Source organism: Crinia signifera, chromosome 1 (genome assembly GCF_055691185.1).
Source record: "Crinia signifera chromosome 1, ASM5569118v1, whole genome shotgun sequence".
Classification (NCBI taxonomy): Eukaryota; Metazoa; Chordata; class Amphibia; order Anura; family Myobatrachidae; genus Crinia; species Crinia signifera.
In genome coordinates this window covers 100,259,062-100,276,813 of record NC_139217.1, presented here as the reverse complement: position 1 = coordinate 100,276,813, position 17,752 = coordinate 100,259,062, and the positions used below count along the sequence as shown (strand labels likewise).

The following is a 17,752-nucleotide window of genomic DNA, read 5'->3' as shown; positions in this document are numbered from 1 at the left end:
CCACCCCTTTCCCCCTCCATCCGTCCCGGACAGCAGCAGCTCTCACCTACAGCATGAGAGCTGAGAGCTCATGCTGAGCCTGCTGTAAGCACAGCACATGCTGTAGGTGCGTGCTGCTGCTGGGGGGGGGGGGGGGATAACACTCCCCCCTCAACTTTAGAGTGTTTTTTCACCCCCCTAAACATTTTGGGGCGTGGCCTAAATACGGGAGGTGACCACGACTCCTGCAATTAGACTACGCCCCAAAATTTTTAGCGGGGCCCCGGCTTACATCTCGGCTGCCCTGACTGTCTCCGAGGTTTCAGCTTACAACTGTAGGATTAATGCCGCTGCTTCCTCCACACGTATCAGCTTGGGGCAGATGAACGCTGATGTTTGAGGGCAGTGTGAGTAGCTCCCTGTGGATTGCTGGTCGGGCAAAAGCACAAGTAGAAACTGATGCTGCAGATGATACCGGAAGTGACACGATGTGGTTCATCTCCACGTCAATGGGAGACATCTTCTACTCCGCCATTGACAATATTATTTTCAAGAACCCCCAACTATTCTGCAGTGTACCCCTAGGAGAACAAGTAACCCAGTTTGGGAACCCCTGGCCTAGACGGAATTTGATTATCACTTACAAGTGTGAGTAAATTATAATTGTCTCAACTGCGCATCTTCCTTGTACTGCGTCACTTCTAAATCAGAACTGATGCCTGAAAAAGTGGGTGTTTCCTCCCCACCGAAACACAATATATACTTGTACGTAATATGTTGTTGGTTTTGGATGTCTTGGAATCAACACACAACATATGTTAGTAAAATAGATAATATGTCTTAAACAGCTGCAAAGTCCTAGCATGTGCATATTATATGATAATGGCTTACTGTTCAGACCAAAGGCTATATAAACCATTTGATGGTCAGCGACCAACGAATAATTTCTCTCCTGGGTGGCCACATGCAAGAGGATGTGCCGGGTACATATCCCCTCGCATACTACCGAGGGTATTCGGGCGGCGGTTACCTGTTCGCTAGGGTGCAAGTATATGCAGCCTACAAAGAGGTCTGAATTAGGCCCAATATGTAACAGCACTAAGACATACAGTACACACAGAGATTCGCATCTGGAAACAAGCAGTGATTGCGGCTGATGATTTGATGATCAGTCAGCTTTATCATCAGGTAACAAGCTCAGAGAGTAATATACTTGTATGCCATTTATATATGGGATCCAAAAATGACAGCAAATGTGCCAGCTGGAGGCACCTTTACTGTAGCTACTAATCCCGCAGGGAGAAGAGGGTGGAGGACACAGAAAAACAACTTACTCATTGTAACAATATGCAGCATTAAGGCCATTCTTCTCGTAGGTCTTCCACTGTCCATTACCCTCTACCCTCTAGACTGTCTGTATAGATTCCAATCAAGAATTTAATATATTTGACTTAAGCTACAAGAGGGGGAACAACCTTTAATTACAAAATCATGCAGTTGATTATAGAAGCATGACCTGGGCTGTATTCAGTGTTATTCATACAACAAAGAGCCCAGTCATCAAACCCCACACAGTTCATGTTCTCTAGGTCTCCACACAGAAGCACAAGTGAAATAATTAGCTCCACCTGTGGATCAGTGAGTAAGAATACACCTGGATGACCTGCTGGATTACCTGTAACAGGATGACTGTTTGGGGTCCAGAGGACGCGGTTGGAGAACCTATACAATAATTAATTGTAGGGAAACTAATACAGGAGTAGCATTTGCCATATCATAAATAAATTGTCCTTAACTAGCAAAATCAGCAAGTTATGTGTTACTAGCCAAAGAGATGAGACTAAGGTGTCAAACATGTTGGTAGGCAATGTATATTGCATGTTTTTATACTGATGCTGAGAAACTGAGTGTACACAATGACAGGTTATGCAAGTCATATACAACTCAGTCTCAGTGTGATCTCCATTTGTGGCTGAAGAGGATTAACTTGGTGTTAACAAGGCGTTTGCAAACTTATAGAAGTAGGACTGATGCATGTCGCACTGATAATAATAAAACTAAGCATACAATGGGGCAGTCGAGTAACAGAAGAGTACAACACAGTACAGTATATGCAAATATTGGTATTTAATTCCATTCATGAATGCAATGTGGAGACAACTGACCACTGGCATATGGCCTGCAAGTATCAGGAAAATAATTCATTTGGTCCTCCTTGAAATGTCATGGCAAACTGGCATTCTGCAATGTGCTAAGAATACACCTCTTCTCCAGGTACCAGCCCCATGGGAGCCCATTGAGCTTTCTTTCTGTTTACAGACCTAGGGGTCGATCCTTTTAGGTGTGGATGATTAGCACTCACAAATCATCAAGGCACCAGGCACAATTTACGGCGGACTGAGGGGCTTATTCTAATTTAATTGATTTTTTTGCGTCTGCACCTGTGCAAGAGCGTTTCTGCGCATGTGCAGACACTGGGTGCGAATGGGCACGGCGAACTATATGTTTGCCATCCCGCTCACATCTGGCATATCGGGAGTGGGGCGGCAGAGCATGCATATCCCATGGGAACATCCAGCATTTCATGGGTGTTCCCATGAAAATGCTGGGTATTCCTATTCAAATGGGTGACACGGGTGCGGAGGCGTCACGATATGTCAACTGCCCGCCCGCTTCCCGCACAGGGCACTTGCAGATCTGAGACACAACAGAGGTGTCTCAGATCTGCGAGAGCTGGAAAAATCATTCAATGGTAATTTGAGTACCCTTTCCAGCATTTAAACGACACCTCACACCCTTTGGCGCTAATAGGATGGACCTGCTGGTGTAGTACTTAACATGTGTATCACCTTCTACTTTGTATATGGTTTCCAGCTGGTGGTCAGCATGTCTAATCATACCAAATTTGATGTTCCTTCTTTGGATCTCAAGGTAACTTATATATGATAGGTGATAGCAGGAACAGTTAAGAATGGTTTGCCAACCAGAGGAGGCAGCACAGGCGGTGTACACAGGGAGTGATAAAATGTAGATCTTGACAAGAACCATAACCCTGAAGATGCCTCACTTCTTTTTCCAACACTTTTATACAAACTATTAGGAATTGTATGTTGTACTCGAGGTATAGATGTGGCAGTTGTTAACGTAAAAAATAATATAATTAATGAGGTTAACACTTTTAATAGAATGCGAAGCACTGCTTCAAGATTGAGAGACAAATGACAATGAATAATGCCTGTGTACATGTGCTTCCTCTCTATGCGCTTAGTGTGGAGGAGGATAATGTGGAGCTGGAGGATATGTAGCTTCTTCCACCTTGTTTCACTTTGATTTCTTTGAAATTCACATTTGTTTTGCTTCGTATTTCGGTCTTGCCTGGGGATATAGAGAACACAATATCAGTGAGAAGTATTGCAAAGTTACTATTGATACTACTAAAAATCTTGTTGGGCTTGATGATATAACAAAAGATTTTACAACATAGCTGCCTACCCTCCTGCTTTCTGCAGGAGACTCATAATAACAGCAATCTCCCTCTCTCCCTCATTAGTCTAGCAATCTCTCTCATTTCACCTAGCCCACATTACGCCATTACATTTTTAGGGAAAAAAGGAATGAGACATAGATACATTTACACTGCATCATAAACATAATTTTACAGCACTTTTTGAAGTATAGTAATTCTTACTAACTGCTTTGGGGCTCAACTACATTTGGATATAAGTAATTCTGGTACTTGTTTCCTAGCACGGCGCCCATCTTATTGATTGTATGCCTTAAGTTTAAGGCACTTAAAAAAGTGCCTTAAGAAAGCTACAACTGTGGCAGGGCTGGGATGTGTAGTTTTACAACACCTGAGGAGCCACAAGTTGGCCAAGCCGGGCCTATAATCTCTCCACCACTATGCTAAACTCTCTACACTCTAAATTCATCAAACCTTCACACACCCACAGAAATCTCTTCTATTCATTTTTAACAATTTTTCCCCTCTCTACACAAAGGTCAGTGTTTATTTCAAATGACTATAGATTGTAAGCTTGCAGGCAGGGCCCTCCTACCTTTTTAATGGTTTGTAAATACCTAGTTTATTGTATTATTGTTTCCAATTGTAAAGTGCAACGGAATTTGCTACGCTCAATAAAAAACTTAATAAATAAATAAAAATAACAGCATTGTCCACAATTTCAGCCATGTGATGATAAAAAAAAAAACATTCTGCCTTCAAAAACTCTCCTGTGAGGTAGAACATATCTCCCCAACTGGATTACTCTAGAAAATCTTCTCTGTCTGGTAATCCCAAATGCCTCTATCTACTCAATTCTCTATCAACAACTTCTCTGAGCATTATAACTGCATTCGGTTCCTCACATTCACACTCATAACTTGCTTCTATTCAGGGCTACAGTTTATTTTGTGGACTGAACCATTCTATAGAATCACAGAACAAACCTTTCTCTACAATACCAAATCTCTTTAGGCAAGCGTGTCAAATTTCTCCACTTAAAGTTATTATAGAGTGGACAGTCGAAGGGTCTGCACTAATATTCTTCATTAATGCTGAATCAACACCTGCCCTTTGATCATCTGTAGCAAATAATCAATATATTGGTATATTTACGTGGCGACCATGTGCCATGTGTATAGTGAATGCTGGAAGACGTCAGTTTATGAAGAGTGTTTAAATATGTGCTAGAAACATCAGTAGCTCATTCATTCTAGGTGTGATGCCAATATTCTTCCCTGTGTCGCCCCTGTGTAAATTTTGGATAAGGAATACTCAACCTGTAATATTTATATAATCATCATGCTTCAATAATTCCTTTCAGAAAGTTTTCAAATTGGAAAGTTCCAGATCATCCAACACTCTTTTTTTTTTTTTTACCAAGACTTAGCTGCAAGTACAATACAGACACTCTCCCTGACCCAGAGGTGTAACTGGGAGGCAATGGAGTTACCTGCCACCGGGCTCCTGCTCCCAAAGGGGCACCTCTCCTCCCCTGCAGGTTTAGATCAGTTAACTAACAATTATACATAGTCAGAATAGACATACTTAATGGACAGGAGCATATAGCTTTATCAGGATGGTGTCTGCCTCCAGCGAGACAGGACACAGGTTCTAATCCTAGGTATGACTGCTAAGCAATGTGTTTGTTTAAAATAAATGATAATGTAAATAATGTTTTTTTAGGTTGTTATATACAGTACATATATAAAATACATATATACATACAGTAGATACATACATATATTATATAAAGTGGTGTGTGTGTGTGTGTGTGTGTGTGTGTGTGTGTTTGACCAATATTTATCTTGCCTCCAGGCAACTGGGATGAACTTATGCCACTGCCCTATATAGTTCATAGAGAACATTGAGGAACAGTACTTAAATATGTTTCCACTCTGTTTTTACAAATGACAAATGAAAACCATAAATAAATCTATGTTGAGTTCTGAAAAAAAAAAAAAAAACATTTTGAAACAGTTATTTTACATTCACTTTAAAATGCTGAAAATATGTACAGGGAAATCGTCTTCCTGTTCTTCCTCATCAATGAACCAAGCAAGCGGTAATAACATGAGGAACCACTTTTAAATACATTTTGCACAAAAATAAATTCCTTGGCAAAATAATCCTTACTAGAGCCATGGTCAGGGTGGGTAATCATTGTATTAGCCACCCTTATCTTCAGGTTTATTTGGGTCCCTTTATTTAAAAAAAAGTATCTGCTCAGAGCAATGGAAATAGCCAGAATTGTAGCATTTTATTTACAACACTATAGGGCTGTGCACATAAATCCATGAATCTGGGAGGAGAGCGGGCTGCGATGGGGGTGAGATAGGATGCTGTTGGCAGTGTTTCCATGCCACCAGGACAGGAACTTGTTCACCTTATATGCGGGGGTAGTAAATTGAATTGAGCACATAGATCAGCATATCGTTGTCTTTAAAGGTCATAACTTATAAATGGATTAGGCATGTACTATCAGCAGTTACTGCATCTCCACTCATTTTTCAAGAGACAGGAAACAGTTTTAATAGCAATGATTTCCTCAAGTAGAAAAATGCGAGCAACTCACAGAAGATAGTAAATGATTCATAAAGCTTACATCTATTCTATGCAGTTACTGTACTTTGGAAGATTACCAACGCGCAAGAATCTGCTGACTTGTACTAAGTTCATTCAGGGGTAGATTGAGAACTAAAAGTGGCCCTGGAAAATTTTGGAGAAGTGGCCCGGCATGGTCAGTGCCAGAGGTATAACATGCCGTGTAGTCATGGCAACATCACTGGATCTCAGAGCTGCTGTACTGCAGAGAGGAAGTAACAGAATGAATGGGAACAATGTAGTGTACTGAGTGCGGTGGGCTGTCAGTTATGTGGGGACGCACGTCAGTTAACAAAATAGGCCTCAGCTAATCCGATTTTACCCCCAACTGGCATCACCATCCACCTGTTGCTGTGATTGTAAACTGCCAACTCCATCTGGTCATTGCATGTGGGACAATGGCTTTTTTGCTCCTAATTATCCAGTATACAGAGTTGCTGCTTTATCAAGGTTTTAGAATATCCTGGTAATGACCAAGCCTTGCAAGAGGATACAAGGGATACGTTTATATAACACAAGCTTTCACATCTCCCAGCTCCTCCATCAGCATTTGTTCACCAACACCTATAAATCCAGCATCTTTCATTCTATTTGTGGATCGGTAATATTTCATTATTTAACCAGTTGGAACATTGTGATTTACTAACAGCCATTCAATATAAGCTGAGGCCACATTTGTTGTGACGTTTTATGTGCAATCGTGTCATTTTAGCCCCGCCCCCCGCTATGCATTGGGCTAAAATGACGCGATCGCACTAGACACACCCCCAATAGTGTAGCCTGTCCGTGGCTCTGCCCCTGGACCGCCCCTTTCCCCCTCCAGGCGATGGCCCTGCCCCCCTGCTTCAGTAAGCAGCAGTTATTGCTTTTCAAGGCTGTAACTTAAGCACATAATGCATAACAGGAAGTACAGTATCATGTCACATTTTCTGCCATTTCTTAATACACACCAGAACTAGAGGACAAGGAGGAGGAGGATCTGTCTGAGAGGCTGCTCACACTCTCGCTGTAATCAGGCGGAGGTGGGAGACGAATGGCGCGCTCACCCAAAGATGGCTTCACATTAAATCTTTCTAGATAAGAAAATGAAAAGAAATCTCAATTAACATTATATTTTACATATCTTAATACGAAATTCAAATATATGAATGGACTGTGCAATGTCCGTTTATGTTGTCATAAGGGGCATACAGTATATGAGCCATACAATTCTATTCTGCATATATGAGCTATTTAGCAGTACAGCACCAGTGAACAGTTACACCGCCCCATCTCATGTGATGATCGTCTGATCTAGCAAACACATTGCAGATTTCTGGTCGGAATTACTGCACATCAGCAGCTGTAAATCCTCTGCACAACATACTGCTATCACCTTTGGGGCACCCCATGATTACTTACAAATGTTCCTTTAATTCCTAAAATAATTCTCATTTGACCCTTATTTACATTTTTGAAAATAAATCAAGACATAATTCATCGGATCTGTCTTACTTCAAATGTCATAGTTCTACATTGTGAGATTGTAGTTGCATTGTTTTTTGAATACATACATACAAATGTCCTTCCTCTCTTAAACCATCATAATTCCAAACTAAAGTCATCCATTGACCGACCTGGTTGTTGTACGATTCCTGCTCTATCCCTCTGGTATGTTCATTCATTACTTGTCAGGGGCCTGATTCTGGTTCACTCGCAATAGCAAATTCTCTCTCTAATGGACTGCAGGTGGGGAATATGTAACATGTGCAGAGAGAGTTAGATTTGGGTGTTATTTTGCTTCTGTGCAGGGTAAATACTGGCTGCTTTATTTTTACACTGTAATATAGATATCAGTTTGAACTACAAACCCCACCCAAATCTAACTCTCTCTGTACATGTTACATTGGCCCCACCTGCAGAGCACATGGTTTTGTCCATTAGATAGAGAACTTACTTTTGCGAGTGAACCAGAATCAGGCCCAAAGTCCTGAGCATTTTTCAGTTTGTTAGAAGAATCATGAGAATTGTTGTAGCTGCCCTGCACTTTGTATAGAACGCTGTAATCTGTCATCTGCCCGGCTCCAAACAGTGAAAAACCCCGGGTGACATTCTATGGGATGAGATAAATGCGCATGTTTTTTATCGCACCACTTCGCCCTTTTTAAAATCGCAAGATTGGCCCGTTTTTCGCATATTTAATGAGATGCGAAAAACGGGCCAAATAGTGCGAATAGGTGCGAGGTGGTGCGATGTCTTTAGTCCTGAAAATGTGCGATTTTCATGTCTGAAAATCGCACGTTTGCAGGAAAGCTCAAATTAAAATAAAAAAAAACGAGCGCGGGGTCCCCCGCCCGAGCATAACCAGCCCCGGGCTCATTGAGCCGGTGCTGGTGACATAAAATCAGGGTCCCCGACAAATAGGGGTCCCCTTGATTTAATGAAACCAGCACCAGGCTCAAGGTCCGGCGCTGGTTCCCAAAATACGGGGGACAAAATGACTAGGGGTCCCCCGTATTTTAAGAACCAGCACCAGACCCAACCAGCCAGCAGGGTAATGCCACAGCCGGGGGGACACTTATTATATAAGGTCCCGCGGCCAAAGCATTAACCCCCTGGCTGGTCAGCATGGGCAGGGGTCCTGGGGAAATGGGGACCCTCCCAAAGAAGGGGTCCCCCCCCCTCCAGGACTTACCAGCCCATGCTGAAAGTCCGGGGCTGTCCCCCATGCACGTGGGCGGTGGGCATCGGGCTGATGTAAAGTGTAAAAAAAAGAATATAAACTATTGTTTTCTACTGTAGAACTATGAGTCCCAGCAAGCCTACCCCGCATGCTGGGACTTGGAGAACCACAAGTCCCAGCATGCGGGGCATTAAAGGGCCCGCTGGCACTTGTAGTTCTACAGTACAAAAAATAGTTAAATAAAACACACTGACACCCTGAAAAATAAAAGTTTAATACACACATAACACACACACTGATACTTACCTACCTTGAGCCCGTAGGTCGGTCCCTGGATCCTGGGTCCGGGCTCCGGGGCTCCAGGGCAGAAGAGTCCGGTTCCGGGGCCTTGGTCCTGGTTCCGGGGCTGGTCCGGGGTTCCGGGGCTCCTGGGCTGAAGAATCCGGGGTCCAGGATCCGAAGTAGTCCACAGGGGTACCTGAGGAAGGAAATCCTACTCACCTGGTCCCCGGCGACGACATCGGCATCCTCTCCGGCAGACGCGCTGCTAGGCGGCCAATGGAATCATTCTGAGAAGAGGCGCGGAAGATGAAACATCTCTGCGCCTCTTCAGTCCGAGAGCGGGTACCAGCCGGGAGCAGCGCGTCTGCCGGAGAGGATGCCGATGTCGTCGCCGGGGACCAGGTGAGTAGGATTTCCTTCCTCAGGTACCCCTGTGGACTACTTCGGATCCTGGACCCCGGATTCTTCAGCCCAGGAGCCCCGGAACCCCGGACCAGCCCCGGAACCAGGACCAAGGCCCCGGAACCGGACTCTTCTGCCCTAGAGCCCGGACCCAGGATCCAGGGACCGACCTACGGGCTCAAGGTAGGTAAGTATCAGTGTGTGTGTTATGTGTGTATTTTATTTTTCAGGGTGTCAGTGTGTTTTATTTAACTATTTTTTGTACTGTAGAACTACAAGTGCCAGCGGGCCCTTTAATACCCCGCATGCTGGGACTTGTGGTTCTCCAAGTCCCAGCATGCGGGGTAGGCTTGCTGGGACTCATAGTTCTACAGTAGAAAACAATAGTTTATATTCTTTTTTTTACACTTTACATCAGCCCGATGCCCACCGCCCACGGGCATCGGGGACAGCCCCGGACTTTCAGCATGGGCTGGTAAGTCCTGGAGGGGGGGGACCCCTTCTTTGGGGGGGTCCCCACTTCCCCAGGACCCCTGCCCATGCTGACCAGCCAGGGGGTTAATGCTTTGGCCGCGGGACCTTATATAATAAGTGTCCCCCGGCTGTGGCATTACCCTGCTGGCTGGTTGGGTCTGGTGCTGGTTCTTAAAATACGGGGGACCCCTAGTCATTTTGTCCCCCGTATTTTGGGAACCAGCGCCGGACCTTGAGCCTGGTGCTGGTTTCATTAAATCAAGGGGACCCCTATTTGTCGGGGACCATGATTTTATGTCACCAGCACCGGCTCAATGAGCCCGGGGCTGGTTATGCTCGGGCGGGGGACCCCACGCTCGTTTTTTTTTTATTTTAACTGTTTAATTTTTTTTTTACACCAGAACCCTGCACAGAACATTGCGATCTGTGCAGGGTTCTGGCTAATTCGCCCATCAGAACCTGGTCTGATTTTTGGGCGAATTATAGACACACTTTATACAAATCGCATACCATTAAATATGCGATTTGTATACTTTTTCATGTGAAAACATCTGGATGCGATGTGCTGCGAAAAGCAGCCATCGCATTTCCAGTGTGTCCAACTTGTTGGCAAAAATCGCACTTTTTTCACATTTTCGCAGCTCATTAAATATGCGAAAATGGAAAAAATGCGATTTCGGACGTTTTTGCGAAAAAAATCGCAAAAGTCTATTTATCTCATCCCATAGAATGTCACCCCCCATGTCAACCTTTTGACTGTCGACCTGTACACTGTCCAACTAATGACCCTTTGACCTAGAACCATATCAACTTTTCCCATGTCGACCAAGACCCATGTCGACCTTTTCCCATGTCGACCTAATTGTGTCGACCTAATGGCTGTTGACCATCATGCTGTAGACCAAATGACCGTATCCCGCTCCTCTTACCCTTCCTACTTTCAGCATATCTCTCAACTGTACTGCTTTTTGCGTGACAGTGTCCTGAGGCGTGCGTGTGTGTGTGTGGGGGGCAGGAGTTACGAGTCGCCCCTGCCCACCGCTGCTCTGTGGGGAATAGATTCTGTGCGCATACGCACAGCATCTATTCAGTGAGAAAAAGGAGCTGGGGACCCATGAGGTCATGCCTACTTCTGCGTATACCACACCCCCTTTTTAGATGCTCCCCCCGGCTATGCTGCTTGAGAGTACCAATGTTGGGAGATATGCTCTCAGGATAATCACCAATGAACCATTGACCACCTCCCACTACATCAGCAGACTGATTTACTAAAATGGTCTGTCAATATACCAACTGCATTGGAAAAACACAATGTCAATGTGCTGTACTCACTTGGGTCGTCAATTCTCTCTTGCTGCCTCTGCTGCAAATGTAAATCTATCAACGCTTGAACTTTCTGTTTGTTGATATTAAGATCCGGCTCAGCCAGAACCTCGCTCAAGGTTATATTGTTTTTTATTGCTTTGGTCGCGGTTGACCTAGCAGCCATAGGCAACTTCTCTTGATAATATCGATCTGTGAAGTCTACTTCATTATCCTGTATGGTTTTCACCCTTTAAAGAAACATATAATAAAATATAAAATTATAACTTAACATTTTTCATGGTACGGCGTATATAAGTAAGCTAAGTCCCCTTATATTACTGGGGCCCAGGGAAACGCTCTACAGCCCTGCCCACTATCTCCACTCTCATGTCCCTCCAAGCTACTTGAAAGAATTGCCTACACCCACATCACACATTTTCTTCAAATGGGCAACTTATTGGACCCACTGCAATAAGGCTTTTGTTCCCAAAACACAAAAGAGACTGAATTGTGATCTAGTTATCCCTAAGTCTAAAGGCCATTCCTAACTTCTTATTGTTCTAGATCATTTTTTAAGATCTTTCATCTCATGCAAAAACTAAAACCTGTACTTCATCAGGACACAGTGCTTTCTTGGTTCTCATATTACATATAACTTTTTCAGTATTTGTTTCTCAGAATCCACCTCCTCTACGTTATCTCTATCTTTTGGAGTACCACAAAGCTCAGTCTTTTTACTAAAGAGGTGCAGCCTTGCCTTTCATGAAAAGGCCATGTTCCCTGACAGTGCCATATTCATGCCAAGACGGAAGGGGCGATTGCCCTGGTGCCCCCACAGTAGCCCCCACACACATGCCCCTTTAATCCGGTTGCAGCACAGCAATTTGAGGCTGAGCCTCCCTGCAGCCTTCCTCCACTGTCCCCAGCAAATCCCTTGAGTTTATACATACAGTATAAGCCGCTGTTTATCAGCCATACCATCGACTGATCCCATTGGTCGCAGGGATTCAACAATGACCACTCTCCTGGAGTAAGCAGCCAATGCTTTTCAGACAATAAAGGACTGCCTATAACCAGTTCCTGCTGTTGATAGCTACCAAACATGGCCTGGGGTGAGCTTGTCCACTGCTCACAAAGGTATCTAATTCAGGCGTGGGGTAATGTGGTATTGAGGTTGGAAAAGTGACACTCACTGCATCATGGGACATTCACTTACTGTCCAAGGTTAATGGCTTGCAAAGCCCAATCCTGTCATTGCAGGGAGAGCAGAGAGAGGGGGGATGGGGCGGATCAACATTAAGCAGGCCAGCTTTTTCCCTGTGTGAGGTAGGGTGTGTTTTGACAGAAGCTGTGGAACTGCAAGTCTCAGCAGTCATGTAACTATAAATCTCAGCCATCTCCCAGATAAGGCCTGCTGGAATTTGTAGTCCAAAATCAACTGACTATATATAACAATATATGCTGTACTGGGGCTGAGTTATCTGTATTGCTCTCGCGGGTTGTTAGATTGGTGTCAGTGTGGCTTAGGAATCACAGATTATGGGGATGAAGGAGAGGACACCAATGAGGTCTTTGTATAGTTTATTACCCTACGTTTGCTGTCTATGACCTCCTGTGCAGCATACTTGGAGTTCTGCTGCCCTGGTCAGGTCTGTACATGCACTGCAGGAGACACAGCACAGTGCTATAGGGCCTACAAACGGGAAGATTTGCTGCGTGTTTTGAGCTATACTAAATCGCTCAGCAGTGGCGTAAGTTCTTCCCAGTTGCCCGGAAGCAAAATAAATATTGGTGCCCCCCAACCACACACGGCACCTTAGATAAATATATGCATGCGTGTGTGTATGCATGTATGCATCTTTTGTATATTATGTTTAAAACAAAGAGAGTGTGACCTCTATGGAGGGAGACTCAACCACAAAAGCGATATTGGTGGCCATCAATGAACGGATTTAAATTTACAGGGGAGCAGAGGTGCCCCCTTGGGAGCAGGAGCCCGGCAGCAGATGACTCCATTGCCTCCCAAAGTTCTGCCTCTGTCGCTCAGCAAGATTGCTCAGTAAATAGAAATGTGTCACTGATGTGTGCTGAGCGATCTGTCAGGGCAAGTGTTCTCTGGTGAGAACAATGGCCCTGACTGGCTATTTCACTAGATTTATCCAGTATGCTGGATACTAATCACCGGGCGATAGGGACGCGTAGGCCGTGCATCGCTATCGCTATGCCCCCTACACACACTTAGCAATGTGTAGGCATTTTCTAATGCCTTGAAATCTCCCCTTATGTAGGCCCCATTAATCAAATGTAAGTCCTCCGAGAGCAACCACAGCTTGCTTAAGTCTCTCCAGTAGGCCAAACGTCCAAACAGTAAGTGTTCCCATAGGCTGCAATAATTATTAATATTGTCCTTACCTTCTGTTTGTTAACATTACATAAATTTCTTGTAAAAGTATTTCAGCGGCTCCAGGTTTGCAATGCATTGTTCCATCAATTAGTTCCTTGGAAACATTCAAGTTCCTTTTCACAAAGAACTGTAAAAAACACATCAATTAAATTCAACTACTGTATGTCTTTAGAACTCATTTGCATTCTCATATTACATCAAACTGGTATTGTATAGAAAAATCTGGCTTGTTGAATGGGGAGAAGGATCTTTAGGACTGGTTATATTTACCTTCTCTAGTTGGGACCAATTGCCTAATTTTGTGGCTAGTGAGGTTCCATTGTTATATGAATGCAACTGGATGTCATCTGGGTAATACCAATACATGATCTCAGCTGTGATGTATCCATTGGAAAAGTCTCTAAAAAAACAAAACAAAATGAAGATACATTTTATTATTTTAACCAGAAATGGCGAGCAGTGCTATAAGAGGATACTCTTCTTATGGTATCCAGGCAAAGCCTGACTATGGAGGATTATTCTGGTTGATTCGCAAGGCTGCAAATTCAAAGCTGCGCGAGTCCACCAAACCCCACTAATGGTGTCCTGGCCGCCACCCATTTGCAGTGTGTGTTCGCACGCAGTAACTGCGAATGGATGTTTAACATAAACACCCATTCGCAGGCTGCAGGGAAACGCCCACATCTTTTGATGGTTGCCGACCATCGATAAATGCGTTGCTGCATGCATATATAAAGTGACTCTCCGGTCACTTATATATGTGGAGCAATTGACATCCGGTGATGTCAGCTGCCTGCCCCCGGCACCCACGATTACCATGGGAACGTCCAGCGCAATGTTGGGTGCGTGCACCCGGCAAACATTTTGTTCTCCGTGGCCGCACGCACCCGGCGTATGCACATGCGCAGAAATGTGGCTGCGCATGGGCATGTTCAAAACATTGAGCTCGCATGCAAATTCGCATGCGAGTGTACAGACCTGAATAAGGTCCTCTGAGCCCATGGGACCAGAGGCAAGATACTTATTTAGGGCCACTTTCCCTTTCCATTTGTACCAGCAAATATAAAGGATCTCCTGAATGCATCTTTGGGGAACCATAGACAATATCAGACATATCTTTTGGTAATAAGAAACAAGAATTATCAGGTCAAAAAGCCACTTATTCATAAATAGGCCCAACAATCTTTCATCTACCATGCCTCCTGTTGACCAAAGGGCTGATTCAGGATCACTAGTAATGATCCGAATCCGTCCCCAGCCCCAATGATTGGGGTTTGCGCATATGCATTTCTGCACGTTTGCAAACCACGGTACTGAACGGCTTCAGCGAGTTCTACATTCGCTGGGCCATTCGTTGTGGGGAGGGAGGGTCGAGGGTGGACAGGGGCAGAAACGGGGCAGGAGCAGGGGACCACCCAGCGTTTTATGGGCATCCCCATGAAAACACTGGACGTTCCCCTGGGAACGCAGATGGACAAATGCCTGCTGGGAGCGGATGACTGACGACATAGGACGTCAGCACCAGCCCTGTCCTTGGCAGGTGCTGATCGGCGGCGTCCATCGAATGATTTCTCTCCCTTTCAGCCACATCCAAGGGAATGTGTTCGCTTACTCCACTCCTGCGTTTGCCCCCCCCCCCCCCCTTGACTTGACTTACCGTAACCCAGCTCCAGCTCCCCCATCTCCTCTTCCACTGAGCTGCAGCTCGTAGGTCCCGGCGCGCAGGCTTGTTCAACTCAGGATGCCGGCAGCCAATTAAAATGCTGCCAATCAGAGCTCACATACCGGCAGCCATTCTGATTGGCTCAAAAGCCGATGCAGCATTTTAATTGGCTGACGGCATCCAGGGCTGAATAACCCTGTGCTCCAGGAACTGCTTTGTTCAGCGCTCTGAGTGCATAGCAGCAGAGACAGTCGAGGGGGTTTTGGTGGGCAAAATTAGCTACCCGAGTCTTTCCAGAGGTAGGGGCCTGCTGGGACAGCTGTACCCACAGCACCCCCCTATTGGCAGGCCTGCCAGGGCCGGCCTGCACATGTGCATTGGTGACAATGTGCAAGCACAGACCCAAAACTTCAGATACGGGACTGAATTCTAACCTGTACGAACAGGTCTGAGTCAGCCCCTATGTATAAAGCAATATCCATTACAATCACTAGTGCTGAAGTGGCGCGTTACTCAGGAGCTTGCACAGAGAGACCAATATGCTATATACATTCCTCCAGCACGTACTGTACACAGACATGGCATATACATGAGACGCCTAGGACAGTGTTATCCATATGTAGCTCTACACACGTGACACAGTGCCGTCTGTGCTATCCCCCTGTGCAGGTACCTTCGGAAGTTTTTAGGGGAGACACTGAGATCCAGGCTCTGCAGCCACCGGAGCACGTCTCGGGGTACCCCGGTCCTGCGCGGGGCCTCGGGATATGTGGTCATTGCAGCAACAGGTAGTCAGTGAGCGGCGTGACAAATAGGCAGGCGCGCGTCCTCCGGTGCCATGGAGATCGTTACCGTGACAACATGCAGCAACGTACCGGAACCAATAGCATTGCCGCCTGCAGACACGCCGCTAACATGACGTCTCGAAAAAAGGCTACGTGTGCTGTCATCACGTGTATAGAATAGGGATGGACATCGGTGCAGTCGCTATCGATGTTTGCCATCGATGGCAACCCCTTTTCAGACCAACCGCTACTAACTACTGCAACCAGCCACCAATAGTAATAAATTATGTGATGAATGACTTAATAATGGTCATCCATTTTCTTTGACTGGCCCCATGGCCAATCAGAACATGGGGCAAGGCATCACGTGTGTCAGGGTGCAGAGATATGTGCCAGCCCGTGTACCAGCACTTTGAGAAAAAAACAAAAGCAAAAAAATTGGTTTAGCTGTGCCATTGATGGAGGGCAACCATCTGGTTCTCCCCCATCGATGGCAAAAGTATTTGACATTGCCTATAAACCAATGATGATTGTGAATCATTTAGGGTCGATGGCCAGCAATAGATGCCATGCACCCGATCGTGTGTAAGCGGGGAGTAGTAGTGGTCGGCCGAAAAAGGGGGGGTTAGGTGTAGGCACTAGTGGGGGGGACAAGAGTAGGGATGTTGAGTTTAGGGTTAGGCTGCTGGGAGGGCAGGTATGGCAATTAGGAGGGTTGGGTTAGGCGGCTGCAGGGTAGGAGGGTTAGGTTAAGGCGACAGTGTACTGGGGATTAGGTTTGTGCACTAGAGGGGATGGTTAGGGACAGGCTGTGGGGAGGGTAAGGGCTAGGATGCTGCAAACATTATGGTCGAGGGAGAGGGTACATACGGATTCCCCATCTGGATTTTCCATATTGAAATGCCGCAGCTGGTGTTACGACCGCTGCCATCCCCACCACCGGCATATCATATGCATTCCCTTTTACGTGAATGTGGCTGCCAGTGAAGGATGTAACCCTTGAAGTCCCACTCTTGCTGTTTGTGGATTTTACAAACCCGTGAGTGCCGCTGTCTTATTTATATTGTTTACATGAATTCCTCACTGAAGGCACCATGGTCCAACAGAACCAACAAATGGGAGTACCGACCTGCTCTCTCTCAGAATATAATAGTGTGCCGAGCAAAGCGAGTCACTGAGCCCGAAGCACGGCGAGCCTGCAGGGGACTTTTTCAGTGTTCCTGTTGACTGTGACGACATTCGGGACAAAAAAAACATGAAAGACTGGACTGGAGCCGTCCTGTCCCCTATTGCATGTATATGACGGGCTCCTGGGATAGAGCCAGTTCAATATGCAGTAGTTGCAGGAGTGCTATAGATCTTCACTGAAAAGCAGCGGTCACACTTGGCCACACAGTTGCTGCTGTACAGTACATGCAGGTGCCCCTTCAGGGCGCAGGGCTGCCAACAGGGGGGTCCTGTGGGTACAGCTGTCCCGGGCCCTGGCCTCTGGAAGGGCAGCTCATTTTGCCCACAGCAACCATCCGCTGTATGCTGCCTGCGCTGCGCTCAATCCTCCTGAAGCACAGGCCTCTTCAATGCAGTACACAAGCTCTGATTGGCTCACCAGCCTGTGCTGCATTTTAAATGGCCGTCGGTGTCCTGCATTGAACAAGCATGTGCTTCGTGACCTGCTGAGTCTGGTGGTAAG

General features: G+C 45.7%; 1 protein-coding gene across 1 annotated transcript; it reads right to left on the bottom strand.

The window, feature by feature from the left end:
• Nucleotides 1-2,082: 2,082 nt before the first annotated feature.
• SPATA4 (spermatogenesis associated 4) lies at nt 2,083-16,176 on the bottom strand. Its single transcript, XM_083170801.1, has 6 exons — nt 15,951-16,176; nt 13,885-14,014; nt 13,623-13,741; nt 11,238-11,458; nt 7,036-7,158; nt 2,083-3,354 (listed from the first exon to the last, which is right to left on the bottom strand). Exons 1-6 carry the CDS (start codon nt 16,052-16,054, stop codon nt 3,236-3,238), a joined length of 816 nt encoding a protein of 271 aa, XP_083026927.1. The 5' UTR covers nt 16,055-16,176; the 3' UTR covers nt 2,083-3,235.
• Between the last annotated feature and the right edge of the window lie 1,576 nt (nt 16,177-17,752).

What these genes read in the sequence shown, in the direction of transcription:
- SPATA4 (XM_083170801.1), bottom strand. Translation starts at nt 16,054, where the DNA reads ATGACCACATATCCCGAGGCCCCGCGCAGGACCGGGGTACCCCGAGAC. An exon ending in ATTGGTCCCAACTAGAGAAG is followed by an intron (nt 13,742 to 13,884) that starts GTAAATATAACC and finishes TGTTTTTTACAG; the next exon opens with TTCTTTGTGAAAAGGAACTT. An exon ending in AGAGAGAATTGACGACCCAA is followed by an intron (nt 7,159 to 11,237) that starts GTGAGTACAGCA and finishes TTTCTTATCTAG; the next exon opens with AAAGATTTAATGTGAAGCCA.